Genomic DNA, 17,512 nt, shown 5'->3' with positions numbered 1-17,512 from the left:
TGCCATTCGAATCGATTTAAAAATCGGTCTTTTTTGGAAATAATCGCCATCCCTACTGTGAAACAATTGAAATGAGTTTTTCATTTTTACTTCTGCATACTGCATTTAGGCAGATATAGCAGATTGATGCATTTCAGTCTATCACCAGCAACCAATACAGATAAAAATATTTGTCTCAATTAATTCTAACAGTATACTAAAAAAACTTGTCTTCAATGAGAATTTCATGGAAATGCTCCAGAAGTTTGTTGGAAAATAAAATTATACAGTTGTGACTTTATTTCTTTCCAAGATGCCTTTTATATTGTTGTAAACGGGGTTTATAAAAAATAAAGTAAATTTTGGTTAATACATGTAATAAATAAAAGAATAAATAACAAATTTATAAATATTGTACAAAAAAATATTATTTGAATAGGTATTTATTGTGATTTATCGAGAAATCATCATCGATTTTTTGAAAATATTGTTGGTCTTTCCAGTGCGATAGATCTATAGATGGCAACGATTCACACGATGTTAGTGGATTACTGAAATAAAAAAATATATAATTATAATTTAAATAGAGAAAACTAAAAGTATAAAGTAAAAGTATATAAAACTGGTATCAAAAATATACTTTTCTGTTTTAAAAACAGTTTTTTTTGTTTTTTTCGATGATATTCTATCAAAATGTGAACAAAACTAAAATAAACAAATCAAGAAAAAAGGAAGTTTTATTTTTAAAAATTCGATATTTCGGTAATTCCTTAATATGGTCCTGTCTATATGCATTAAAAATCCCTTCCACTATAGAGGTACCTATGATCATGGAACGTTGACAATCACAGAACTCATTTTCCTTCTTTTATACCATGAAGGTTAGTAACGACGCCACTGGCGTAAAAAGAAGATCTATGCTTATGGCCATTTTGTTATTTGTTTTTTTTATTTCTGAAAATAATTGTCAATTTTTTGAATAATTTAGAATATTTAGATAATAAATAAGTGAATGTTGTGTATTTTATTCAATATAAAATCGTGCCTTTTAAAAATTATTCATAGTGAAAGCGGAAAATTGTGAAAATCTTCTATGGAATACTAAACTGAAAACGAGACAGAACTTGGGTAAGTCAAATAAAAAATATATAAAAATTCAACTTAATCATTTGAATTAGTTTAATCGTAAATGAAATGTTTATTAATAATCTAGTAAACAAAAAATCTGTATTTACTTATTGCTCGAAAAGATTATATAAAATCAACTTAGAAAATATGAGACAACACTACTGATTCGAATTCAAAAATCAATTTTTCAATATGAACCTAGTCTTGAAAAGTTTCTATTATAACTGCATCATCAGGTAACCTGGCCTCTGGTACGAAAAATTTCAAGTTGACAGATGACAGATCTTTTATGTTGTTGCCAAGTTGTATTTTTTTCTCAGTTGTTATTATAAAAGGATATCGTAATTAAATCAAAAACAAGAAATTTTAAGATAATTATCAAATTTTTACAATAAATTTTGCAACATTGAAGGCTGCCAACGTTTATAATGTAATTTCCCCACGAATCATGATTTCAGTAACTTTTTGGATATTCGGATTTAGTTCGATGCCCGCAATTGTCACTACCAATGCTACACGGTTGCCAACGTTTGGAATTTAGCTTCCTGGTACTCCAACAGTGATTTCAAAAACACTTTGTTTAAATTTAATTCTATAGCTGCAATTGTCACTGCCATTACTGCACGGTTGCCAAAATTTTCATTATAGTTTTCCCAGATATACGAAAATGATTTCAGTAACACTTTGGATATTCAGATTTAATTTGATGGATGCAGTTGTCACTACCAATACCAGTCAGTGGTCAACGTTTGGAATGTAGTATCGACTTTGACACTATGTTTAGATTTAGTTCTATGACAGCAAATGTCACTATCAATGCCACAGGTTTACCGACGTTTGGAATGTAATTGCCTCATATAAACGAGCAATGATTTCAACTACAATTTTGCTACATTTATATCTTATTCAGTGGTTTAAATGCGGGGTTCCAATTGGTATAAAGATTATAAGATATTCGAGGTTATGTATAAAATAATAGCGTTTTTTTTCTTATTTCGAGGTTAGGTATGGAATGATAATAGCGTTTTGGGCATCTTTTAAGGTTATGTATGAAATAATAGGATTTTTGTCTTCTTTTGAAGTTATGTATGAAATAACAACGTTTTTAGCTTCTTTTGAGGTTATTTTCAAAATTTTTGTGTTTTTAAAACTATATCACAACTCTTACTTGTCAATTTATGATATGAACGCAATTAAACCCAAATTATGGCAATTTGAAGTGGTTTCATCAATAATATGACAATTTACATTAAAATCATGAAAATGATGCAACATAACCTCGAATATTGTTAAAAATCGCGTTTTAGGTTAGAAGTAGATAATTCCAGGAACAATAATGATTAATTATTTTGTTTTTAGTCCTCTGTGATTTTTTGAAAATGTTTTAGTAAATTTTTAAAATTTTATTACTCTGTACTAACCTTGGAGATATTTTTTCAAATCCTCTTGGTTGCATGTTAACGATGTGATGTCCGTTATCGCACAACAATTTTGAAATACTGGATTTTCTAATTTCCTGTAGTTGCGGCAACGTAAATCCAAGAGGTCCGTTGTTTTCAAACCAAAATCTGTCCCCTACCCTAGTTCGGTAAAATTGTTCGATAATAATATTTAAGAAAGTGGGACCGACCAGAGCATCTTTCAAATTTTTTTCCAAAGATCCCCCAACAATCAAATCAATATCATCCGGATGTTCGTACAGTTGGGACAATTTCAAAATATTCTAGAATAAAAAAAATGAATCGAAATTTTTAATTAATAAAAATTTTGTAGCAGATTGCATTCAAGCGAAAAAAGTATAAAGGGTCCAAATTTCATAAAAACAATAGTGTTCAAATCTTATTAAAATATGTAACCTAAAAATTTCTCTTAGCAAAATTTCTATCGGAGTATTTCGAATTATAGTAAATTTTGGCAACATTGCATTTAAATTTAATTTTCGTTAGTCATTGTCTGTATTTGAATTTTGTATTTCCCGCACTTTATTTAACGGTTTATTATTGGTAGAATGAGTTACGGTGGTGCCAAGTTTCATATTTTTCAACAAACATTCAAGTCCTGAAATATTTAATTATGCGAAAACGAAATAATTTATTTTTTTCCTACACTAGGAAAATATTTTAAATTTCCATCATGCACTATATTCCAATAATAGATGAGAATATAAACTCAAAATATGTAACATAAAAGTATGAGTTTATACTACGAGGAAGTACCTGGCCTGACTTAGAGATGGCGGTAGTTGCTTGAAAAATATCACTGTATTAGAAAGTATACAATTATAACAACAATAATAAATTATTTTTAAATAAATTTCGAATGAGATTGAGTGCCACCCTGCAAAGATGGCCTAACTGTCGATGACGTCATTTTTTGTACTACATAAACTACTTGAAACGAGTCTAATTGTGTCACCCTCTCTATTTATCTCATTATTTTCATTTCGCACGTTATTTTCTGCTTGAATTTGTTTGTTAGCTTCTAGGATTGGCAACCATAGATCAATAAAAAATAAACAGATGGTTGCATGGGCGCGACTTGAACCTGGGACTTGATCATGTGGGTTCTCACTCTAGCCACTACGCCACAGAGACAAAAAAATTATTTTTAGGCTCTCAAACGAACGTCCGTTAGCAGAAAAATAATGTTTGTGGTTACCTCTTGACTTATGGTGTCTAATAGATCTTCGAAAGTATTAGCTCTGGGTTTCTTCCAGAGTTGCCTATAGTCATTATAAGATCCCAACCCGTGATCTCTATTTCTCTGAATATCAGTGGCTCGTAAATCGATACCAAATGTTTCATTATCTTCTCTAAATAAAAACTGAGTTATCTATAAAAAAAAAACGATTAATTTTAAGGTTTTAACAAAAAATTTGATTCGAACTAACCTCACTATCATGAAATTGGTCGGATGCGGATTGAGGTTGCGATGTGAGCCCCCGAAGTAGATCATCGAAAGTATTATTGCTTTCGATGACATATGGACGTCTCAAGACATCTGTGAAACGCATGAAAGATTGGGAATATCTTTCTTCGGTCACTAAACTTGGAATTAAATAAAAAAAAGCGGATAACAAAATTTAAAATTATAGTCTATTTCAATGTACAACTTACTCAAGTTTACCAGCAATCAATGTATGGAAATTTCTCAATGCCGCCGTCGAATGTTCATTCAAAACAGTTGGATCTACGTTTTCATTATAATCGTTAACAAAACCTTCAGTTTTCCAAATAAGTCCGTGAGCAAGTGCCCTTTCGACCCCAATGAAATACGGTAACCATTCATAATACGTAATGTACTGATGTTCAGCTATACAAATTTTCCTAGCTTCTTGGAATGTAGTTTCGTCGTCCCAATGGGGGTTAAGTTCGGATAGTTTATCGGCTATTCTGTTATGTTCTCTCAGGAGGATTACATGGAGAAGAGCCAGTTGAGGATTTTGATTGATTCGAGAGTCACCTATAAATATTTATGGATTTTATAATGTAACGGAATTAGGATTTGATTTTCGAATTTCTCCATAACCACCGTAACCGGAGGGGGCAGCTTTAGCATCGTCATTCGTGCGGGCTATTTAGCCCCGAAGTCTCAGTGTGCAATTGCTCGTCGAAGATTTTGTTCGAAGGTTACGTGACGCTCCAAGTAAAGATTTTATTCGATCATGGGTGCGAAGGTTCCGAGCAACAAGCCCAGCAGAAAACAACCCACGACTGGGTCCAAAAACTACAGTACACGAAATATTAAAGAAGGACAATGATGCAGCTCAGTGAACACTATCTTTTGTAGTGATGAAGCCCTAAAAGACAAAACCCTCGCTTGAAACATCAACAGCCACTTCACAGTCCCAAGTGACGGTTTGGTGTGCGTTGTCTAGCAAGGGAATAATTAGACCCTATTTGTTTGAGAAAACATTCTGCCTTCATGTCACAGACATGGTTACACACTGCTAGGAAGACCAGCTTCGTGATTTCTTCCCTAGCAAATTGATAAGCCGTTTCGGTGGCATCCCTCGGTCACCCAGGTCCCTGGATCTTACCTCCATGGACTTTTTTCTGTGGGGGTATCTCAAAGGTAGAGTTTAGAAACAAGCCCGGCGATAATCTCTGAATTGAAAGAATAGTTTAGGCAGAACTTACCTGCGAAGTAACAAGCGTCTTTAGGTTTGTTCAGTCGACAAGTACCTGATGCGTTGGCAGCTCTTGGCGGCCATTGATTTCCTTTTCTAGTATCATAACGTAGTCTACCACCTTTGAATTCTCTCAATTGATGATTTGTTTCATCATCGTTACCGTATACGAGCGATAAATCTAAGAAGTGGTTCACTGAAGTTAGCTACAAATTCAAAATTATTTATCAATTGGTCATCTACAGATATAATTGAATGATTTCGATTTATTTGCTTTTCGGGCATTTGAAATTGACTATAAATCGAGATTTTGCGGTTATTTTCAATCATTCCGACATTTTAGGATAATAAACTCAAAAAAATTATTTACGTTTATTGTAACTGATTTGAGAATAATTTTTGTCACACTTCCGGCTTATTATTATAATTAAAACACGTTAATTTGGTGTTTTCGAAGACGTAGAATCCATTTATCGAGATCCTGGTTTTCAGAAACTAGTACTTCCGGTTTTAATTCGATTGGTGTTCTTCTAACTTAAACTAACCATTTTCTGTAGACGTTATATATACTTCAGCTCAGTTTATGTTATGTTAAGAAGGCGAAAAACTTATTTTTCATGATCTGGGATATCTTCTTATAATCAAAAATTATAAATATAGTTCCAGAAACCGGATAGGCATGACAGATGACAGACACGACAGATGACAGATGGTAGATACGACAGTTGACAGATGGCAGACACGACAGATGACAGATGGAAGATACGACAGTTGACAGATGACAGACACGACATTTGACAGATGACTTGGAGGTTAAACGTGTTAAAACAATAGCTATCCAGCCATCAGCCGCGTTGCCGTCGGTAAGTAGTATCTGCGAAATGAGCTGTTTATGAGTAATAATAATAAATGATAGTAATTTCGTTATCTTCTTTCGATATTATATTCACTCAAATTAAACGTCGATAAATCCTTTGAAATGGGCAAACAACACCCCGCTTTTATTAAGACATCTTAGCGATCGCAGTGCCTCGCTTGTTTGGTTCATATTTCTGGAACGCCCTTTCCTACAGCAGTAGTACTCCTTTTCTCCAACTTCTGTGGATAGTATGGAACCACAATTAACATTCAAAATGGTGGACACAACAGTTGATATCCTAGATGGCGGACACAACAATTTATATATAAGATGGCAGACACCACAGTTGACGTATAAGATAGCGGACAAGACAGTTGACTTTCAATTTGGTGGACACAACAATTAACATGTAAAATGATACATACGACAGTTGACATCCTAGATGGCGGACACAAAAGTTGATATCCAAGATGAGGGTCACAACAATTGACATCAAAGATGGCAGATACGACAGTTGACGTCCAAGATGACGACAAGACAGTTGACATACCAGATGGCGGACACAACAGTTGACATCCTAGATGCCAGACAAGACAGTTGACATCCAAGATGGCGGACACAACAGTTGACGTATAAGATGGCGGACACAACAGTTGACGTATAAGATGGCGGACAAGACAGTTGACATTCAAGATGGTGGATGCTTTCCATATAACAGAGAAAAACTGCAGCGCCTACTGAATGGAGATTTGTACGTTACCTGTTCAGCTGGAGAATTTCCTTTAACACAATTCCTATCCCTGTTAGTAATAGTTCTATCGAAACTCATGCATTTAACGTTATCATTTAGATGTGCCGGATCGTTGGGAGGTAAACGCATTGGGAAACAATGTTCAGGCATATCAGCCAATTCCAAAAGTTGACCATCTTCGGAACAACATCTCGTTTTGTAATGTTCTACAATCAAACAATAATACTAACCAATCATTTGCTCAAATGTTTCTTATACGTACGTGTTTGAGTACTTCCTGCAGTCATACTTAGATCGTGCGTTATTATTTGTCCGTACTGCATGGTGTTTAAAGTAAATATGGGATCTTCGATTGGAACATCGGGGTACAATAAAAGGCTAACTGATCGTGCCAGAGGTAGTTCTTTACCGCTTTTAGACAAAACTGGATCCTGAATACCTGTTGAATGGAATTGAGTTATGTATTTTGTATTTGAAAATTACATTTGTGCAAAAGTCATTTTAATATTTAGATTTGTTTCTGTCCTTCATTTTGTGTAACCATCAGACATCACAGACTCAAAAGAGGAGATTAATCGGCGTGTTTTCCCGGATGTAGCGCAATAGTTCAATAGCCATAATTAGCTGGATGAACGATCATTCCAGAGGAACTCAATGCGAACATTCAGAATTTTCTTCCGGGACATTTGGTTTCCTTTAAACCAGTCGATACTGTTATGAACCAGGACAACGTAGTCAACTATCACAAGGAGTTTTTAAATTCACTGGAATTGCCTGGATAAATACCTCAGAATTTGCAGTTGAAAGTAGGATCAGTTGTCATCATCATTAATCAACCTCGACTGTGCAATGGAACAAGACTGGCTGTGAAAAAGGTGGTGAATAACAATCACGAAAGGAAAATACGAAGGAGAGGTTGTCTTGATCCCGCGTTTTCCAACGGATTTTAAACGTTTACAATTTCCGGTACGTCTAGCCTTTGCGATAACCATAAATAAATCGCAAGGCAAGTAAGCAAAATCATGCGTAATTAATCGAAAATAATTCATAGGAATAATGATATTGAAATATAATTACCGTCCTCGTAATTTGCTGGTAACAATCTGTTATATGGAGTATTCGGTGTACCCCAAATCGGATTACGTAAATTATTACAAGAACCATCATAAGATCGGTAGTTTGTATCTGGACAGGTATCGGGAACAGTACCGCATCCCAGTTGAATAATTTCTTGGTTTGATGTTGAAGTTTTCAGAAAACGTGCTTCAGAATATGAAGTTGGAAAACGGTTGCTGAAATATACGATTGAGTTTCTACTATTTTACGAAAAAAAAAATATTTACTCACCCGTTAATTGTACTAGAACCGAGGGTTTTGTACGGTTTGTAACCGAATACGTCTTGAAAAATTTCACTTTTGTAATAATCGTTTTGCGCAGTCGCGGCGAATACGTTTACAATGAAAGATAATATGTAAACTGTATACATGATATCTGTAAATAGAAATATTATTGAATACTTTGTACACGATAAGTTTTTGCTAATTAATGAAAGCTCCGATTCATCATACCATTCAGCGGCTGTAGATGACTTCCAACCGTCATGTTGGAAGTCTCCCCGAGATGCAACTACAAGTTTAGCGAAATGAATGACCTGTATATGTGTTGGCATTTTGAAGTTGAAGAAAATTAGCAACGGGAACTAAGAGACGTTATACCAATTTCCTGGTTTGGTGTGAATGAAAAATTTAGAATAGATCTTCAGTGAATCAGTTTTCTTAGCATACATACAAGAAAAGCGTCTCACTTGAATGTTGAGAGACGGAATCACCAAAGAAAAACTGTCTCTAAATAATAACCAAACCGTGGGACTTGTCTCAGGATGACGCATCAAAACTAAGCTGTAGAAGTATGTGGGATCGAAACACCACACGGGAAAAGAGCCGAAATGTCATTGAATGGTCTACGGACGGATCTGAGGTAGCAGACAGTACTGGACTACGAATATACGTGCCCAGAATCAAACACTCTAAATGCTTGAGGATTGCACCAAGCATTTTTCAATCAGAAATCTATGCAATTGAAAAATGTGTCCAGTTCAATCTAATCCTGTCCGATAGCTAAGCAGCTATTAGAGCTTTAAGATCCAATATAATAAAATTCAAACTCGTTTGGAACAGACAAGCCCTTCATGGTACCTGAAATCTTCTGTGGTATCAACTACCACGTTAGCAAAAGCATTGAAAAAAAGGTTGGTAGGAGGAAAACCAGTTATTGGGACAACCTACAGAGACCTGCTGAGACAAGCAAAGACTCTTCTGGGAAACTATAACCAGAGTAGATCTGCTGAGTTCTATCGAGGCGTTGTCGCCTCAACAAACACCTGAAGACACTAGACCTAGCAGATATAGCGGCGTGCAGATGTTGCGCAGAGGACGGAACCTCTATCCACATTCTCTCCACCTGGGAGCGTATGAAATAGAAGACTAAGATCTCTGACTCACTGGAATAGGGGTACACAAAAGATCCTTTGGGTTGCAGTATATTTGATACCCCAATATCTATCTACGTATACAAGAAAAATGAAAAAATTTTTAGTTCATCATGTTTGTGGAACAAATTTTCATTGATAAAGTCAAGCGCCCTTGTTTAAAATGGTGGTTGATGTTAGTAAACAGATTATTTCAAACAGATGGCATATTTAGAAAAAGTTGAGGAGGTCGTTCCAAAAAACTAAGAATTACCACACATGAACAAGTTGAAAAGCTTAGAAACGAGACACCAGATGAGAAAGACTTGATGGTTAGGTTTACAAGTATTTTCAGATTATTTAGAATCCTATTGGCTGTCGAAAAAACGCCTTTACACACGAATTGCATACAATTTTTTTTCTACTAGCGACAATTTTATGAAAATACAAAAGTTTAATGGTAATTTTCCTTATATTTATCAATATTGTGAACATTTTAATCAAGATTAGAACAAATTATCAAAACAACAGACGAATTTGTGTTATTAAATGTGTCAACTCTTCTTTTCCGGATATATGAATGCCACTTAAAAATAATTATTACTACATAAGTAGAAAAATAAAAAAATTGCATCAGAGCGACTTGAACCTGGGACCTCCCGCCTATGAGCCTCGTACTCTAGCCACTAGACTACGGAGACCTTAATATCACGTTTTTTAACGCACTAGTGCGTAAAGTAAAGTTTTACACACTCGAAAGTGTGTATAAAGTACGTAATTTACACACGGTAGTAGAAAAAAATATTTAATTATTACAGATATTACCAAAATGTGCTGTTTTATTCATTGAACTTACATATATTTATCATCCAATTATTTCCATATATTTTATCCTCCAATTAATCCATCAATAGTCTTGTTTCAACTCCAATCAATCTTCTTGCCACTCACTTCAAATCACAACTACTAATTGTATCGAATCTACCCTCTATTCATCAAGTTTGGAGTGAAAGAGAAAGTACTAATTGATCTTAGAGCAAATATACTTCTACGAATATGTAACATATATTTTAAACATTCACATAAACCTTGAATGACTTGGAACAATTTTTTTAAAATAGAATGCACATCAAAGTTGAAAATGATCGAATTTGTTTCTCATTTGAAACAGGACCGAATTCATGGTATAGAATACAAGTTCAAAAACTTATTGGGGCTAAAATCGACCCGGGGTCCACTTGAGGAAATCAAAATCAGCTCGAACTCTTTGAAATATAATATATCAGTTTCAAATTATTAAATAAACTTCTTTCTCGATTTAGTTGTGGTGAAATTTTCAATTATCTCATCCAAATTCTGTAACAACTCATTTTCAATGTACAGTCTTGTCAATGACATTGTAGAGCGATCTACATTTTTTATTCTCTTTGAAACTGAGAACGATCTTTCTGTTTCACAATTCTGCAATGTAATCTTGCACGATTCTGGCGGTGTGCAGTCTTGCATTGTCATGCATAAAGGTAAATTCGTCCCCAATGTTAAAGTACCAGATGAATTGCTACAATCTCCTCGATATATCTATCAGCCGTTAGACCTCTTCTTTCGTGAACACGGTCGCCTCTACGAATGAACACAAGTCGGTTCGTCTCCAATAGAAATTCCACCCCAGACCATCTCCATAAGCACTCTGCTCTTCAAAGCACCAATCTGCAAATCGCTCTCTTGGTCTTCGGCACATTTACTACCATGGAGACACATTCTGGTCTCATCTGAGAACAGAATAGATCCCCGTTGCTCCAACCTTTAATGCAGATGATGCTGTTCCAAAATCAACCGTGCTTTCCGACCAATCGCGGATGTTTTAGGGTCAGGTTACTTTCTAGCAGTCTTCGTCATATCCAATTGTCCAGTAGTTAGTCATTTAAGGTAGTTCACCTAGGAAAATCGGAATATCTAGCTATAAAGTCGTTTGAACATGTTCATTTGACATTCTTAAACTTCTCTAAAAACTCACATATAATTCGATGTGAGCAACTTTAAAAATCGTGGGTTAAAAGTCAAAAAAATCGATTTTTTTGCACATTTTTTGCAAATAACTCGTTTCCTATGGGTTTTTCGCTATTTGTATTTATTATCAATAATGTAAAGCATTAAATTCTCTACAACTTATGTTGTAAAGATTTTTTCATACGGTGAGTCGTTTCTGAGATAGAGGGCGGTTAAAATCCCGTTTGAAATCAACTGATAGTCCCAATGAAAATAATAATAATTTGGATGAACTTACAGCAACATTTGAAGAAGAAAACTGTCCAGTTCAGCGGGAAGACGACGACGATGAAGAAGAAGAAAATTCAAATTAGAACTCATTGTCCTTATAATTATTTTTTATTTGTTTTTTTTTTTAATTTTAACAATCACAAATGTATCGAATGAAATTTTTTAATAAATATTAATAACATTTTTATTTCTTCCCTATTATTTTTTATTTATTTAAGAATAATTACTATAAATAAGATTTTAATCATGATATGATTAAAATTTTTTCTCTACGATTTTGAAGCTACAAGGACAGGTAAGTGCTATTAAATGAATTTAAAAAATATTTAAATATAATGTAATTGTTGATAAAAAATGAGATTTATTTATAATTAGATATTTAGCAATAACTTATAAACTTTATAAGAGATTATTTTGATCGGGACTACCCTTTATCTCAGAAACGACTCACCGTATGAAAAAATTTTTGTAATAAAAGTTGTAGAGAATTCAACGCTCTACAATATTGATAATAAATACAAATAGCAAAAAACCCATAGGAAACGAGTTATTTGCAAAATATGTACAAAAAATCGATTTTTTCAACTTTTGACTACCGATTTTTAAAGTTTGCTCATATCGAATTATATGTGAGTTTTGGGAGGAGTTTTAGGATATCAAATGAACAAAATTAAGCGACTTTATAGCTGAGTATCTAGATTTTCCTAGGTGAACTACCTCAAATGACTGGACTACTAGATAATTAGATATGATGAAGACTGCTGGAAAATAATCAGACCCCTATCTCAGAAACGACTCACCGTATGAAAAAATTTTTGTAATAAAAGTTGTAGAGAATTGAACGCTCTACAATATTGATAATAAATACAAATAGCGAAAAACCCATAGGAAACGAGTTATTTGCAAAAAATGCACAAAAAATCGATTTTTTCAACTTTTGACTCCCGATTTTTAAAGTTGCTCATATCGAATTATACGTGAGTTTCGAGAGGAGTTTTAGGATATCAAATAAACAAGTTTAAGCGACTTTATAGCTGAGTATCTAGATTTTCCTAGATGAACTACCTCAAATGACTGGACTACTAGACAATTGAATATGACGAAGACTGCTGGAAAATAATCTGACCCCTATCTCAGAAACGACTCACCGTATGAAAAAATTTTTGTAATAAAAGTTGTAGAGAATTGAACGCTCTACAATATTGATAATATACACAAATAACGAAAAACCCATAGGAAACGATTATTTGCAAAAAATGTACAAAAATCGATTTTTTCAACTTTTGACTCCCGATTTTTAAAGTTTGCTCATATCGAATTATATGTGAGTTTTGGGAGGAGTTTTAGGATATCAAATGAACAAGTTTAAGCGACTTTATATCTGAGTATCTAGATTTTCCTAGATGAACTACCTCAAATGACTGGACTACTAGACAATTAGATATGACGAAGACTGCTGGAAAATAATCTGACCCCTATCTCAGAAACGACTCACCGTATGAAAAAATTTTTGTAATAAAAGTTGTAGAGAATTGAACGCTCTACAATATTGATAATAAATACAAATAGCGAAAAACCCATAGGAAACGAGTTATTTGCAAAAAATGCACAAAAAATCGATTTTTTCAACTTTTGACTCCCGATTTTTAAAGTTGCTCATATCGAATTATACGTGAGTTTCGAGAGGAGTTTTAGGATATCAAATAAACAAGTTTAAGCGACTTTATAGCTGAGTATCTAGATTTTCCTAGATGAACTACCTCAAATGACTGGACTACTAGACAATTGGATATGACGAAGACTGCTGGAAAATAATCAGACCCCTATCTCAGAAACGACTCACCGTATGAAAAAATTTTTGTAATAAAAGTTGTAGAGAATTGAACGCTCTACAATATTGATAATAAATACAAATAGCAAAAAACCCATAGGAAACGAGTTATTTGCAAAATATGTACAAAAAATCGATTTTTTCAACTTTTGACTACCGATTTTTAAAGTTTGCTCATATCGAATTATATGTGAGTTTTGGGAGGAGTTTTAGGATATCAAATGAACAAGTTTAAGCGACTTTATATCTGAGTATCTAGATTTTCCTAGATGAACTACCTCAAATGACTGGACTACTAGACAATTAGATATGACGAAGACTGCTGGAAAATAATCTGACCCCTATCTCAGAAACGACTCACCGTATGAAAAAATTTTTGTAATAAAAGTTGTAGAGAATTGAACGCTCTACAATATTGATAATAAATACAAATAGCAAAAAACCCATAGGAAACGAGTTATTTGCAAAAAATGTACAAAAAATCGATTTTTTCAACTTTTGACCCCCGATTTTTAAAGTTGCTCATATCGAACTATATGTGAGTTTTGAGAGGAGTTTTAGGATATCAAATGAACAAGTTTAAGCGACTTTATATCTGAGTATCTAGATTTTCCTAGATGAACTACCTCAAATGACTGGACTACTAGACAATTAGATATGACGAAGACTGCTGGAAAATAATCTGACCCCTATCTCAGAAACGACTCACCGTATGAAAAAATTTTTGTAATAAAAGTTGTAGAGAATTGAACGCTCTACAATATTGATAATAAATACAAATAGCAAAAAACCCATAGGAAACGAGTTATTTGCAAAAAATGTACAAAAAATCGATTTTTTCAACTTTTGACCCCCGATTTTTAAAGTTGCTCATATCGAACTATATGTGAGTTTTGAGAGGAGTTTTAGGATATCAAATGAACAAGTTTAAGCGACTTTATATCTGAGTATCTAGATTTTCCTAGATGAACTACCTCAAATGACTGGACTACTAGACAATTGGATATGACGAAGACTGCTGGAAAATAATCTGACCCCTATCTCAGAAACGACTCACCGTATGAAAAAATTTTTGTAATAAAAGTTGTAGAGAATTCAACGCTCTACAATATTGATAATAAATACAAATAGCAAAAAACCCATAGGAAACGAGTTATTTGCAAAATATGTACAAAAATCGATTTTTTCAACTTTTGACTACCGATTTTTAAAGTTTGCTCATATCGAATTATATGTGAGTTTTGGGAGGAGTTTTAGGATATCAAATGAACAAGTTTAAACGACTTTATAGCTGGGTATCTCGATTTTCCGAAATCTACTTAAAATGACTGGACTATAGCAACGGCTCTCTGACCAAATCTATTTTCGATTAGAGATTATATTGTTATTTTTTGTGTTACAGTCCTGTGTAAGAATGTTACGACACAGCAATTTTAATTACATAAAAAACTACCTAATTAATTTAGGTTGCTGAATATACGCAACGCAATACACATAAACGCAATTTACGTAATAAATTTATTAGACGTAAATGTTTATATGTCTCATTTTAAACGTGTATAAACGGTCTCAATAACGATCTAAGGTGTGTTCTGCGAGGCGCGTCAAACGGAGTCTATGATACCGAGATATCAAAGCTTACCCTCCAGTCATGATAAATCACCGTTCAAATCATAACGGTCATAAATTGCGCGAATTATATAGAAAACTAATAAATTCGAGGTCGAAATAAATAGGTTAATAATTTTGGTAACCCTAATTGAACCTATTGAATATTCATGTCGTAATTTTGGAATTGTTAAAAATTAATTGTCTTCACTTATACGGTGACTAGATTGTGTGCGAGAGTGACGAAATTTTCATCTGAATCGACATTGAATAAGAATTAATTCATTTTATTGATAATTGGGAGTATGAAAATCAAAAAAGAATATTTAGTGTGAGATTGGATTAGTAATCAGTTGTTAGATGATTTACCTGATATAAGATGATAATTTCAAAAGCTTCTTGTCTGCTTATTTATAAAATTGAAATTATTGATATTTACAAGGTTTACTCAAAAAATAGTAGTGAAGTAGTTAAATTCTTACTTCATGCAGCGAAATATTAGATGAAAAATGAAAATTTGAAAGGATTGTACCGTTTTTCAGTGGCGTCTCATTGTTAAAGTAATTAAAGCGGAAGTTTCTTATTAAATGTGGCTTTATAAAATTTGTCTATGGCGATAAGAGTGAAATAGTTGAATTCTTATAGAAAGGAGCAAAAAAATTGATAAAAGTAGAAGAAATTTGAAAGGATTGTGCCGTTTTCAGTGGCGTCCCATTGTTAAAGTAATTAAAGCGGAAGTTTCTTATTAAATGTGGCTTTATAAAATTTGTCTATGGCGATAAGAGTGAAATAGTTGAATTCTTATAGAAAAGAGCAAAAAAATTGATAAAAGTAGAAAAAATTTGAAAGGATTGTTCCGTTTTCAGTGGCGTCCTTGTGTTAAAGTAATTAAAGCGGAAGTTTGTTATTAAATGTGGCGTTATAAAATTTGTCTATGGCGATAAGAGTGAAATAGTTGAATTCTTATAGAAAAGAGCAAAAAAATTGATAAAAGTAGAAGAAATTTGAAAGGATTGTGCCGTTTTCAGTGGCGTCCCATTGTTAAAGTAATTAAAGCGGAAGTTTCTTATTAAATGTGGCTTTATAAATTTTGTCTATGGCGATAAGAGTGAAATAGTTGAATTCTTATAGAAAAGAGCAAAAAAATTGATAAAAGTAGAAAAAATTTGAAAGGATTGTTCCGTTTTCAGTGGCGTCCTTGTGTTAAAGTAATTAAAGCGGAAGTTTCTTATTAAATGTGGCTTTATAAAATTTGTCTATGGCGATAAGAGTGAAATAGTTGAATTCTTATAGAAAGGAGCAAAAAAATTGATAAAAGTAGAAAAAATTTGAAAAGATTGTTCCGTTTTCAGTGGCGTCCCATTGTTAAAGTAATTAAAGCGGAAGTTTCTTATTAAATGTGGCTTTATAAAATTTGTCTATGGCGATAAGAGTGAAATAGTTGAATTCTTATAGAAAGGAGCAAAAAAATTGATAAAAGTAGAAAAAATTTGAAAGGATTGTGCCGTTTTCAGTGGCGTCCCATTGTTAAAGTAATTAAAGCGGAAGTTTCTTATTAAATGTGGCTTTATAAAATTTGTCTATGGCGATAAGAGTGAAATAGTTGAATTCTTATAGAAAGGAGCAAAAAAATTGATAAAAGTAGAAGAAATTTGAAAGGATTGTGCCGTTTTCAGTGGCGTCTCATTGTTAAAGTAATTAAAGCGGAAGTTTCTTATTAAATGTGGCGTTATAAAATTTGTCTATGGCGATAAGAGTGAAATAGTTGAATTCTTATAGAAAGGAGCAAAAAAATTGATAAAAGTAGAAGAAATTTGAAAGGATTGTGCCGTTTTCAGTGGCGTCCTTGTGTTAAAGTAATTAAAGCGGAAGTTTCTTATTAAATGTGGCGTTATAAAATTTGTCTATGGCGATAAGAGTGAAATAGTTGAATTCTTATAGAAAGGAGCAAAAAAATTGATAAAAGTAGAAGAAATTTGAAAGGATTGTGCCGTTTTCAGTGGCGTCCCATTGTTAAAGTAATTAAAGCGGAAGTTTGTTATTAAATGTGGCGTTATAAAATTTGTCTATGGCGATAAGAGTGAAATAGTTGAATTCTTATAGAAAAGAGCAAAAAAATTGATAAAAGTAGAAGAAATTTGAAAGGATTGTGCCGTTTTCAGTGGCGTCCCATTGTTAAAGTAATTAAAGCGGAAGTTTCTTATTAAATGTGGCTTTATAAATTTTGTCTATGGCGATAAGAGTGAAATAGTTGAATTCTTATAGAAAAGAGCAAAAAAATTGATAAAAGTAGAAAAAATTTGAAAGGATTGTTCCGTTTTCAGTGGCGTCCTTGTGTTAAAGTAATTAAAGCGGAAGTTTCTTATTAAATGTGGCTTTATAAAATTTGTCTATGGCGATAAGAGTGAAATAGTTGAATTCTTATAGAAAAGAGCAAAAAAATTGATAAAAGTAGAAAAAATTTGAAAGGATTGTGCCGTAT

General features: G+C 33.1%; 1 protein-coding gene across 1 annotated transcript; it reads right to left on the bottom strand.

Moving 5' to 3' along the window:
* Positions 1-339: 339 nt before the first annotated feature.
* Positions 340-11,255, bottom strand: LOC130895641 (peroxidase-like). Its single transcript, XM_057803070.1, has 11 exons — positions 10,171-11,255; positions 8,194-8,338; positions 7,924-8,138; positions 7,109-7,285; positions 6,856-7,052; positions 5,247-5,442; positions 4,224-4,569; positions 3,998-4,154; positions 3,766-3,939; positions 2,529-2,830; positions 340-530 (listed from the first exon to the last, which is right to left on the bottom strand). Exons 1-11 carry the CDS (start codon positions 10,181-10,183, stop codon positions 407-409), a joined length of 2,046 nt encoding a protein of 681 aa, XP_057659053.1. The 5' UTR covers positions 10,184-11,255; the 3' UTR covers positions 340-406.
* Positions 11,256-17,512: the final 6,257 nt, after the last annotated feature.

The sequence above is a fragment of the Diorhabda carinulata genome, chromosome 6 (assembly GCF_026250575.1).
Source record: "Diorhabda carinulata isolate Delta chromosome 6, icDioCari1.1, whole genome shotgun sequence".
NCBI classification, from domain to species: Eukaryota; Metazoa; Arthropoda; class Insecta; order Coleoptera; family Chrysomelidae; genus Diorhabda; species Diorhabda carinulata.
Note: the sequence above shows the minus strand (reverse complement) of the source record. Positions and strands in the feature narration are given on the sequence as shown.

Excerpts from the sequence above, each read along its gene's own strand:
- LOC130895641 (XM_057803070.1), bottom strand. Across the intron at positions 5,443-6,855 it reads GAAATTCTCCAGCTGAACAG|CTAACTTCAGTGAACCACTT; the intron begins GTAACGTACAAA and ends TTGAATTTGTAG. Across the intron at positions 3,940-3,997 it reads ACCAATTTCATGATAGTGAG|ATAACTCAGTTTTTATTTAG; the intron begins GTTAGTTCGAAT and ends TTTTTTTTATAG.